The 12,133-nt window shown below is 39.5% G+C and overlaps 1 protein-coding gene across 11 annotated transcripts in view; it reads right to left on the minus strand.

Moving 5' to 3' along the window:
* Window positions 1–12,133, minus strand: part of git2a (G protein-coupled receptor kinase interacting ArfGAP 2a) — an 85,753-nt gene that overhangs the window by 29,479 nt on the left and 44,141 nt on the right. For all 11 annotated transcript variants that reach the window (XM_080208121.1, XM_080208113.1, XM_080208119.1 and 8 more), the window contains exons 11-14: window positions 10,481–10,578; window positions 9,834–9,945; window positions 4,886–5,025; window positions 3,669–3,818 (exon numbers count right to left, since the gene is read on the minus strand). In XM_080208121.1, coding sequence (XP_080064247.1) covers window positions 3,669–3,818; window positions 4,886–5,025; window positions 9,834–9,945; window positions 10,481–10,578 — 500 coding nt within the window. The remainder of the gene's footprint in view (window positions 1–3,668; window positions 3,819–4,885; window positions 5,026–9,833; window positions 9,946–10,480; window positions 10,579–12,133) is intronic.

Here is a 12,133-nt window from a genome sequence, read left to right on the forward strand (position 1 = left end):
TCATACATTACATTTGTTGTTTCTGGGATCTTGTTACAAATTGGCTGTTGCATTTACCCAGATAATTGTTCATATACTTTGTGAAGTGTTGTGGGATCTCTAGAGTGGATAAAATACACTATATAAATGTAAGTTTCTTTCACAAGTGATATTCTCTGTGGCCACCCAACTAACCTAGCAGATACCAATCAAACCTGGAACTTCCTAGTTTTTAAAACGAGTTCATTCAAGGGCAACTATTTTCATTTTGATGATATACTTTAATTTATTAATGGTTATACTGAAAAAAAAACCCAGCTTTTATGTTGAATGGAGATTGTGTTTGGTTATGAACTCTTGATCCAATTAAAACTTTAAAAGTATCTTAAGTCTTAAAAATGTTTAATGGGGGCTGTTCACTCTTACAGGAGACTGCACGTTTTAAAATATTTCACCAGGGTTAAACAATCTGTCAGTTCCAACCCATTAGTTGGTGAATGAGACAGAAGGCAGCAGATTAAATTTCAGTTCAGAGAATTCTGGCTGTCTTTAATTTTGACTACCAATACAAATGAGTATGAAATTACTCTAACCTCTTGTACAAGGGAGAAGAAAGTGAAAAGGAAGGTTTAGTGTTGTCTGCAAAAGCAATTTTTAAAAAAACATTGTTTTGGAAATGTCATTCTATTCCCTGTAAACTGCTCTGACATTTTCATGAATCACTGAGCTGAACTGCTCAGGTTTCCCCTCCCTCTCCTTCAGAGACTGTATAAAAAGCTTCCGTTACATTTCTCAACCACACATGCTGTAATTTCAGATCCTGCTACTGTCTGACAGCCATTGTAAAATGGTTATTGTATTTCCTTCTCCACTGAGCTTCAAGTCCCTGAACAGATTATATCTGCGTCAGATGATGATTAATTTTTAATCATCACTCATTGAATTATCACTATTGAGATTTCACTTTCTGATCAGCCAGCTTGATATTAGTAAAACAGCTGCCTTTTCTGCATTAAACATGTCACAGAAAACTTCTTTTGGGGAATCGCTGAAGTGGAATTGTGAGGTGTCGCTAAGTTGGGTCTTGAATTTTTAATTTTTTCAGCTACAGCAGTACTACTTCAGTCGAGTTTCACTTGATAACACTTTCCTAACCCATGACCTCTACCAACTAAAGGACAAGGCCAAGGACAGGAACACAATCATCTGCAAGTTCCACTCCAAGCCGCACAATACCCTGACTGGAATGATATTTGCTGTTTCTTCACTCTCACCAAGCACTCCCTTCCCAATAGAAGTAGCTACACCAAATGGACTGCAGCAGTTCAAGAAGGCAGCTCACCACCACCTTCTCAATAACAGTTACGAATGGCAACAAATGCTGGCCTCCTCAATAATGCTCATATCCCATGAATCAGTAAAAAAAAGAATTTGAGGCTTAATATTCAGGTCTATTCCTTTACTGGTCAATATGCAACTATGCAATAGCACAACCTAGAAATAAAGCAACAGGATAACTGAGTATATTAATTGAATGTTTGTGTCTTCTCCAACCTTTTCAAAGGTAGACAGAGAAAAGGAAGCCTTAAGTTGCTTTAAATTACTGCAAACGAATATAAGCAGCAATAGTTATGATTAAACTCACTTAATTCAATGAGCAAAAACACACTCCTTGCACAACTATACAAATAATGAGCATTCTACACCTCTCCACATTGGTGAGCAATCTTTCTCAGTTTAAACTTATCTACTTCCTCATTCTAACCTTCAGTGTTGGTAAATGTATGCCATCATAATTCTTCCTTTAAAAAACCTGTCAGTTTTTGTCTATATACCTTCCTGTGCTCACAAGCCAAAAAGGACTAAGAGAGATAACTCCCACTGAACCAGGGCCAAGGTAAGATAAGACAAACTAACCAGGACCAGGGATCCTTCAACGTGAGATAAGACAGAACAACCAGGACTAGGGACCTTCCAACGTAAGATAAGACAGGCTAACCAGGACAAGGGACTTCCACCAATGTGAGATAAGACAGGCTAACAAATTCCTTACCTTTTCACTTGCATAGAAGCACTTTGTTTGAAAAGGGAACATTTAAATCCTAAAACATTCTGCAAACAAAAGTGTGCAATAATTTCACAGGGAGCTAATTATATTTTTGATTTCCTAAAAGTTTTAAAGTTTTTTTAGACACAAGTAATGCTTACATTAACATTGCAAATGTGTTTCCTCCTATTACAGAGTAAAGCCAGGAATGAACCAAATAGAAATACAAATTACTTGGAATTCAGTCTGAAAGGAAGAAATAAGTATGCCATTTAAGCATCTCTCCCCACTGAGGAAGTGTTAAAACATGGGAAAGATTAAAAATTGACCTTTACAAATTAAAGAATAACTTCCATTCTACATTATTTTAGGGCTTGGTATGTAATTAAAGAATAATTTTAAAGGAGGTAGCTTCCCACAGGGGTCCAGTCGCAACCCCAGGCTCAGTATTATGGTCTCTTCTGAACATGAATGTTCAATATGACAGGAGAGGCCTTACAGCATAGTGATTAATGTTTAGATAACACCAAATTGTGTAACAGTCAATAACTTAGAAGAGTTCAAAGATTAGCAAAAAAACAAAATGGATTGCTGCAAGTGGATGAAATGAGTTGGGGAAGAGGACTCTAGATTGGCAGATGGTTTTTAATACAGGCAAACATTTCATACTACACATGAATGAAAATAAAGGAAATGTAGCATGGTTAGAATTTTAGACAAATGAAAAGAAAACTGCTAAGTGATTGATGGCCACTCTCAGAGCACAAGCATGACATCAGGAAGCTGCAGTCAAGAAAATCATGGTTCAAGGTTGTAGTGCACTACTTAGAGGGGTGGTGCAAGCAGATCGAATAGTAACCATAGGGAATTGCAATTGTACTTGAAAGGGAAAGTAATTGCAGAACTATAAGGAAAGAGCAAAGTAGTATGAATGAGCAGAATAGCTCATTCAGAGAGATGGCATAAGCAGGATGGATTCAATGACATGCTTCTGTGCTGTATAATGTTGTCATTCACTATAATACTAGGGCCACAACAATCAAATTGTACAAGACTTTTCTAAGATATAATCTGTTGTAACATATTCAGCTTTGCACTCCACCCAACCCCCTCCAATTCAGAATGGATACTGTGATTCTGGAAAAAGTAGAGATGGAAAACAATGATGATCTTGATGAGAATGCTTTGCACTACTAAGTTAGCCAGTAAAGGCCACTGCAATTGTGTGCTATGGTTGAAGTACTCAGTGATTTCAGACTCAAAATAAAACCTTGGAACTGAAATATGGCTAGAATTAACCTAATTTTCATCAAGTCAGCATCTCCCCAAGCCATGTATGGTACAGAAAATTACAATACAAAAGCGATGGTGGTAGAGGGGGGAGGAACAAAATGAAATTTCTAAGAGAAATTTGAGATCAGAAATGCATTACAGTACTGTTTTCTTGATTTTTGATGTTTATTTAGGTCAAAATCCTCAATCCCACCACCACACTGCTCCAAACGAAGGAGCAAAAGGAAAATCAAATACATAGAGTAATTCTCAAAGCTACAAAATGAAAGTCTATCTCTCAAAATTTACTACTGACCCTGAGCCACAGAATATACTAAACGAACTCAGTGTCTGAAAAAGTTATTCTTACTTTTTTTTGCATCAAACGTAGCTCATCACTTAAGTTGCTGTTCACTTTCATCAGTTGCTGTATCTTTGCTTCAGAAGCACTTAGTGCGTTTTTCACCTCCATGTATTCCTGTAATGTAATTGGTCCGTCTGACAGATCAGAGTCCATGCTCTACAATAAGAAGTGCAACCAGTGAACAAAATTCTATTTCTTTGCAGATACGGTTAAAAGAATCACATTTTTGGAACTTAAAGCTGCGGTGATTCTCTTTGCTAAAATCATTTTTACTCATTTCACTACAATTCTTCCTTACTGAACTTGACTGGTAGAATGGGTAGGAAGGTGCCAAAAAGCCATTGGGGTCATGACATTAAATGTTAAAACACAGAATGAACAGATTCAAATGAGATACCATTTGGATTTTTAAGCTGTTAAAAGAATAGTTGACTTATAATAGTAGTGAACACATTGAATAGATTTGAATCAAACTGTAACAAGAAAATGTGAGGTTTTACCACAATAATGTGAAGCTGCTTGAGATTACAGCTTTATAATCACTTCCACTTAATCTCAAAGTCAAAGACAGTTGATTCCTCCAAGTCACTGTCCACAAACAAAATGGTTGGATTTATAACAAAGGATGAAACTATATATTTTTTAAAAAATCAAATAAGACTTGTTTGTTGACATGTGAGACTGAAAATATATCTATGTTGTTGAAGCTTTGAGAGAACCAAACACAGGATTGTCAACATGTACAATCTTATCGATTAGCATGGAAAAGCAACACCAAGTGCAGCTTCTTGCTTTTGGAAGATTCTGGAGTAGATTTCATGCATATCTGAAATCCCAACCGTTGCTGCTTGCAACAGAGCTGCAGTTGGATATGATGGATCATTCTCAGCAAACGATATCACAAGAACCACCAAGCAGGGGTAGAATCTCAACTTTGGAATGTCCCATGATGACAATTGTTTAAAAAAAGTATCCTGGAAAACTTGTTTATTTTGATGAAAAATGGAGAGTACTCTAAATTTAAGACACTCAACTAGCTTTCCCTCCTCTTATAGGTTCAAATATTTATGAATAACATTGATATGCATAGCATTATACACTTCTTCAGAAATGAACTGAAATTTGATGTTCCTTGTTAATTTTGGACATGATTCAGGAGTAGTACAATTAACATCAGGGCGCCATTTATCGTGAACTACATTAAAATGACACAGTAGAGGTACCTTTGCTCTGATTGCTTTAGCTGTTGGTTCCTGATCCGTATCTTCATCTGAAGCAACACTGTCATAATCTGGCTGATCGTTATCATGGCTCTCACTGCCATGGCGATCATTAACACTCTTCAGTACAAGTTCCACATTATCTGTGTTAATGAGAAAAGAAAACAGAACAGTTTTCACAATATTGGTCCAAGAGTGAAAAAAATGATCAAGAGAACTTCAATGACTGGAGAGAATTTACTTGTTATACAGTCTTTATGCAACTACAGGCAACAGCAACATCTAGCATGAAGATCAGAATGCCTGTGATTACATCATGGATTGCATCACTCCCTGGTAATGATCACCTTTACAGTTGTTTTGCCCATGGTTCAATTGAAATGGAACCCTTGTCAACAACCACTAATTTCTGACTTAGGAAGAAATATAATGACTTCTCCACAAATAATGGGGGAAATGAATTGTGATCATTTTTATAATAGTCATTGATGAGCAATTCACCCAAGAAAGCCCAACTTCCAGCATCTAAATGCATCTTGAATGCTCAACACCCTCATCTATAATTGTTAGAGACCAAAGATGTACAGGTTAGGTTGATTGGCCATGTTAAATTAACCCTAGTGTGAGGGGGATTGACAGGATAAATATGTGGGATTACAGGAATAGGGCCTAGTTGAGATTGTGGTCGGGTCAGACTCGGTAGGCTGAATGGCCTCCTTCTGTACTGTAGGGATTCTATGATTAATACCTTGTTCTGGTAAGTTATTAAAAACATTTATCAATTATGTATTTTTTGCTGAAATTACCATTTTTGGTTCTACTAGTTAACTGGAATATTTATCCCATCAATACTGTTTAGTCTGATTGATCCAACCTTAACCTCATTCTTCAGGCTGTTCAGCTTGAGATTCTCTAATTTTTCCAACCACTTAAGACTTGGGATCATTCTTTAATGCACCCTTTCCTTTATTTCCTCAATACAGTAAGTGTTAGCTCCATTAAGAGTTAAGAATAAGATAATGGGGAAATTGCGAGGCATCTTGAAGGGAATTGCTTGATAGAGCAGACGCAACACGGTTTCATTAAAGGGAAGTCGTGTCTGACAAATTTACTGGAGTTCTATGAGGATGTGTCTAGGGCGGTGGATAGAGGAGAGCCGGTGGATGTGGTCTTTCTGGATTTTCAGAAGGCGTTTGATAAGGTACCTCACAAGAGGTTACTGCAGAAGGTCAGAGGACATGGAGTTGGGGGTAGGGTGTTAGCGTGGATAGAGGATTGGTTGTCAAATAGGAGGCAGAGAGTGGGGGTCAATGGGTGCTATTCGGATTGGCGGTTGGTGACTAGTGGAGTGCCCCAGGGGTCGGTGCTGGGGCCTCAGCTATTTACCATTTATATAGATGATCTGGAGGAGGGAACCGAGTGTAGGGTGTCGAAATTTGCTGATGACACCAAGATTGGGGGAAAGGCAAATTGTGCGGAGGGTGTGGAGAGTCTGCAGAAGGATCTAGATAGGCTGGGCGAATGGGCCAGGAAATGGCAAATGGAATTTAATGTTGGCAAGTGTGAGGTGGTCCACTTTGGTAGGAAGAATGGTAGGAAGGACTATTACTTACGTGGCGAAAAACTGCAGCAGGCGACGGTGCAGAGGGACCTCGGGGTCCTTGTGCATGAGTCGCAAAAACCCAGCCTGCAGGTGCAGCAGGTGGTCAGGAAGGCGAATGGGATGCTGGCCTTCATAGCGAGGGGGATTGAATATAAAAGTAGGGAGGTCTTGCTGCAGCTGTATAGGGCATTGGTGAGGCCGCAGCTGGAGTACTGTGTGCAGTTTTGGGCACCGCACCTGCGCAAGGATATTTTGGCCTTGGAGGGAGTGCAGAGGAGGTTTACTAGGCTGATACCGGAGTTGAGGGGGTTGAGCTATGAGGAGAGGCTGAATAAACTAGGCTTGTACTCGTTAGAGTTTAGAAGAATGAGGGGAGATCTCATTGAGACGTATAAGATGATGAATGGGATGGATAGGATAGAGGTGGAAAGACTCTTCCCGCTCAAAAAAGACAGTAGGACTAGGGGGCACAGCCTCAAGATAAAGGGGGGGCAGTTCAGAACGGAGTTGAGGAGGAACTTCTTCACTCAAAGGGTGGTGAATCTCTGGAATTCTCTGCCCGTTGAAGTGGTGGAGGCTGCCTCGCTAAATATTTTTAAGAAGCGGGTTGATGGGTTTTTGATAAGAGAGGGGATTAAGGGTTATGGGGAGAGGGCGGGAAAGTGGAACTGAGCCACGACAGATCAGCCATGATCTTATTGAATGGCGGGGCGGGCTCGAGGGGCCAGATGGCCTACTCCTGCTCCTATTTCTTATGTTCTTATGTTCTTATAATGGGGCTTGCAGTGATACAGCACACATCTTACACAATGCTAATAAATATGATAAAATTGACCACACATTGTGAAATTTAATGCAATAAAGCAGTTCAATGAGATTAAATACAGAATGTGGGCCACATCTTAGCAGCAATCACAGTCAGACAGCTGCAGCAACATTTCAGCAAATTCAGGAGCCAGTGTAAAATTCAGCTCTCAGACTAAGAAAGCCCTGGTTTCAAATCCCTGGCTCATTTCTTCCTTACACCATTGTTTTGTGAAAAGTTGTCTGTTGTTTTTTGACATACAAGAGGCGATCTTCCAGCTGCTCCAGCAGCACTGCGGGTCAGGAGACATCAACAGGGGCCATTTCGCGGGATTACTGCTGGGTGTCATGGCCCCTGCAAGTCTCTGAGACTAAGATTTCCAGCGTAATCAGCTCCACATCAGAAAGCGGCCAGGAGTCGATTACAAAATGGAAAATCGCTATTTGCATTTTTAGCTAAATTCTGACCCTTTCCTTGCTGTTCTTAACGTAGCATCCCTAGAAATGCTGTGCCCCCCCCCCAGCTTCCTCACTGTATTTAAATCAAGAATTAACGCACATTTCTGCAATTCATTTTTCTTCCCTCAGAAGTCAAAACTGTGCATCTCCTCACTTCAATCTTTTTTTCTGCCCTTCGACAATATGCAAGCTTTTAAAATTTAAATTTGACATAATCAAATCTCTATTTCTTGATTTGCTCTATCCTCTCAGACTATCAGTTGTGGCTCAATTACCATATTCACACCTTCGAGTCAGAAATACATGGATTCTATTGCATTGTGGCAGGTGGTCTTTTGGATAAGATATTAAAACACAGACAGTGGGCGGCAGAATCTTGTGCTCTCATTGGTGGTGAGCTTGGAGGTGGGAAGGATATGTAATTGTAGGATGATAACGTACCAGAACCCATCACTTTCTCACCTCTATCAGAATTAAATTCTGGGCAGGAAGGCCCATGGTTGACCTTCCTACCCTGTCACCTCTACAAGGCCCTTACATCTGCGGCTGGCATTAACCTAGGGGCAGGCAGGCTTGCCAACATACATTGTACACAACAGGCTGAACTGAGCAGCCAGGCTGTCACCTCCAGGAGGGGGGCCTCAATCAAAGACATTCAGTGCCTGATTCAGAGACAATTGTGAGGGAGGTGTCTGGGTACTAAGGGCCACACCACGCCTTTGCTATCAACTTCTCTACATCTCTGTCTCCTCCAATTCCCATCCTGTGGAACCATCCCCTTACCATACTTGCCTATGGCCTGGGTTGCTCCACAATTCTGGACTGTTTTTCCTGCAGCAGCCAACACCTGGCCTGTGGCACCGTGAGCACAAAGAGGTGCAAAGCTCTGATTGATGAGGCTTACAGATTCCAGAGGGAGGCTTGTCGCTAGCCTCAATGCTACCCAACCGTCTTGTGGTTCAGATGCCATCCTGAAAAGAGGCAATGCAGCTCTCTTGCCAGCTCTCCAAACCAAGGCCATTTCAACAAGATTCCACCCTCCGCCTGCACTTTCAGAATAAAAGATCTCAGGGCACTTTTATAGAGAAGGGCAAGTTCTCTCCGGTGTCCTGGCCAATTCTAATCCCTCAATCTGCTACAATAAAAAAAATTACCTGGCCTTCACCACACCACACTACTATTCCTGGGACTTAGTGCTGCACAAATTGGCACTGTGTTTTCTGTATTACAACAGTTACTAAACTTAAAAAAAATGTACTTCATTGCTGTAAAGGGCTTTTGGATCTCCTGAGGTTGTGATAGGTGCTTAAAAAAATGCACGTATTTCTATCTATCCTAACGTTCTCAGATTTAGTGCTGAACTGCACTATTAGTCTTGGAGTTTCATCTAGGATTTTCCAATTAAACAGGTAATGGACAGCAAGTCAACTTGAATTGATTTGTGAAGGACACATGATTCTTTCAGAAAATACATATGATGCTTAGACAGAGCATAATGCTGGATAAAACAAAGTACAGCATGTATGGTAATAATTCAAACAGCAAACTGTTGAATAAAGTATAAGAAGCTGCTTAAAAGGTTCAAAATGTCTCATCTGATTTGATGATAACAATGAAAATGAAAAAGATTAAACTCTAAACAAATAATAGAGAAAATAGATAATTGAAGGTGATCACAAAACAAATCTCAGATACAAGTGTTTCAACAGTCTTAAATTGAATAAATTACACCTTCTAAAACTCTTGCTTGTTCTTTTGACAACACACATTTCACAACTTCTGGGGCATTATATTCATTTATTTTATTGTGATGATTATTACAGAATGGTCAGCCAATACACAGACTGTCATTTGCAATGACCCACAATAAATGAAAAATGAATAATGCAAAAAAAAAAAGCTCTGCTAATTTTCCTAACTATTAAGCAAGCAACTGATCTTTAGAAAATGGTATTGTTGGTACAGATTCACAATACATGCATACTGAATGGAAATAGTTTATTACAATTTTGCATTTTAATACAGACTCCAGCGCAATGCTTTTTAAAAAGTGGATATATTTTAAATTAATGGAAGCACACATACCTTTGGGGCTAGTGATTGGATTCCCTAGTTGTCTCCGTTTGGCATCACTTAAAATATCAATGACTAGAGTGGCAAACTCATGAGCGTTAAACCGTGCCAGCTTTTGTCTTCCCTGCAATTTAAAAGTACAGGCATGAGTTTGAATGTGAACATCATCTTAGCAGCAATGTTGTAAATGGGGACAGTAATTTTCTGACAATCAAATCTCCAGAACCGGATTTCCTGAATTTACATCATGGAAAAGTAAATGTTAGCTTCCTCTCGGCAGCAAATTAAAAAGCTAGGCCTGAATTTTACCTCCGTAAAACAGGTGAGCTGCTCCCCTGCATTAACAAGACATAGACCATAATGACTCATGTCAGCAATACCATTTTGTCACTAAACATTTTGAACAGAAAATGTTGGCAATGTATCACGGATCTAGTAATAAATATCTGGAAGTTCATACTGTGTATGGAAATTTGGTAGAATTGACAGTTGCTAAATGCTAATCTGTTCCTTCTTTTCCACAAGCTGATTTACTTGCATTTATGATACTAAAAAGCGTAGAGATATCAACTGGATTACATGACAATTCATTTGACTAGCTCCTCAATTTTATCAAGTTGACAGTGCTTGCAGCAACAAAGCATTTACTGAAAACTTGCCTGATTCCTAGTTGATGAATACTCTGGGTTCACAGGAAGAAAGGGAATGACTGTTGTCTCAGTTACCAGGGTGCTGTGGTTCTGAGTTGTCAGCCAAACTGTGCATAGAAAAATATGTTAACTCAAACATTTTTAATCCAATATGCTACACAAGCCAAACAGAAACTCAAGGGAACCATTCAAGCCATGATTTATCATTGTGTCTTGGTGTTTCAAAACCAAATTCAGAAGCTGATCCAAATAGATTCTACAATTGTAAAGAAGCTGATCTATAAACACGGGTTTTCTTTTCTCACAGTCCATCACCAATGTAAAAAAACACAAACTGTATTGGAAATTATTAATTTTCAATCCATCTCTTGTAAGATTTAATATGATCAAGCTCATTTCATGTTAGAGAAATGAGAATAACTCTAATAAAACAGCTTACTTGTGACTTTACATGCTAATGTTGTGTCCATTATACCCAATTGAAGCAACATGGTGGTAATCTAGAACCTTACTTAAATAATATAAATAAAACACACAAATTCCAAAATTTGTTGTTACATCCAAGTCCTGTTGTCACAATTAGTAATCGTTTTGTAAGATTCATAAATAACTGTAACAAGAAAATTGGTATTTAATCCTTCCAAAATGTTCTCCCTATACCTCTTTCCCCCACACTCTCCCTGTCCCCCTAGCTTATGTTGAAAGTGCCATTTTCAAGTATATGCAGTTACATTGGCCTGAAGCAGCCTGCAAATTTCAACATTGCTTTGCCTGACCCACACTCCTTACCAAGCACCAACCACCCCATTTTACTGTTTCTAGCTTCTTGCTGGAGAAAAATATGGTGGTACAGCGGTTAGCACTGCTATCTCAACTCCAGAGACCCAGGTTCAATTCCAGCCTTGGGTGACTGTGTAGAGTTTGCACATTCTCCCCATGTCTGCACGGGTTTCCACCAGAAGCCCCCACGGTCCAAAGATGTGCAAATTCGGTGGATTGGCTATTATAAATTGTTCCCTGGAGTCCCAAGGTGTGTAGGTTAGACAGATTAGTCATGGTAAATGTGTGGGGTTACAGGGATAGGGCAGGGGGCTTGAGTGAGATACTTTATCAGAGAGTTGGTGCAAACTTAATGGGCTTAATGGCCTCTTCTGCAATGCAGGAATTCTATCATTCTTTGTAAGTGCTGTTGCTGACACCAACCTCCAATGCTTCTAAACACTTTAAAAATAGTTATCAGCTTAAGTGAACCAGCATACACATTTTTTTATACTACTTAAAAAAATGTTGTATGGGTGTGGGGGAAACAAAGTCTTCGCAATAGTTAGAAGGTTGGGGTAAGACGATTAAGCACAAATGGGCAACAGAGCACAAGGATTATGCAGAATATTAATCGACTCAGGATCAGTGCACCTTGGACTCTTGATCATCTTATAAATTTTAATTGCCCTACTTCAAAACATAGGGATGAGTGGGATAGGGAGCTGGCCACTGACAGAACAGGAAGGCCGGAAAGAGAGAAGCAGCAACATCACAGTGTGAGTCTGTTTACACAATTTACTGTGAGTAATCGAAGCAAAGATATTGGCTGGGATTCTCCCAAAACAAAACTAAGTATCTAATGGCAGGAAAATGGGAGAATTTCCTGCCCATTCTTTGGGC

Source organism: Carcharhinus amblyrhynchos, chromosome 20 (assembly GCF_965287045.1).
Source record: "Carcharhinus amblyrhynchos chromosome 20, sCarAmb.v2.hapA, whole genome shotgun sequence".
Classification (NCBI taxonomy): Eukaryota; Metazoa; Chordata; class Chondrichthyes; order Carcharhiniformes; family Carcharhinidae; genus Carcharhinus; species Carcharhinus amblyrhynchos.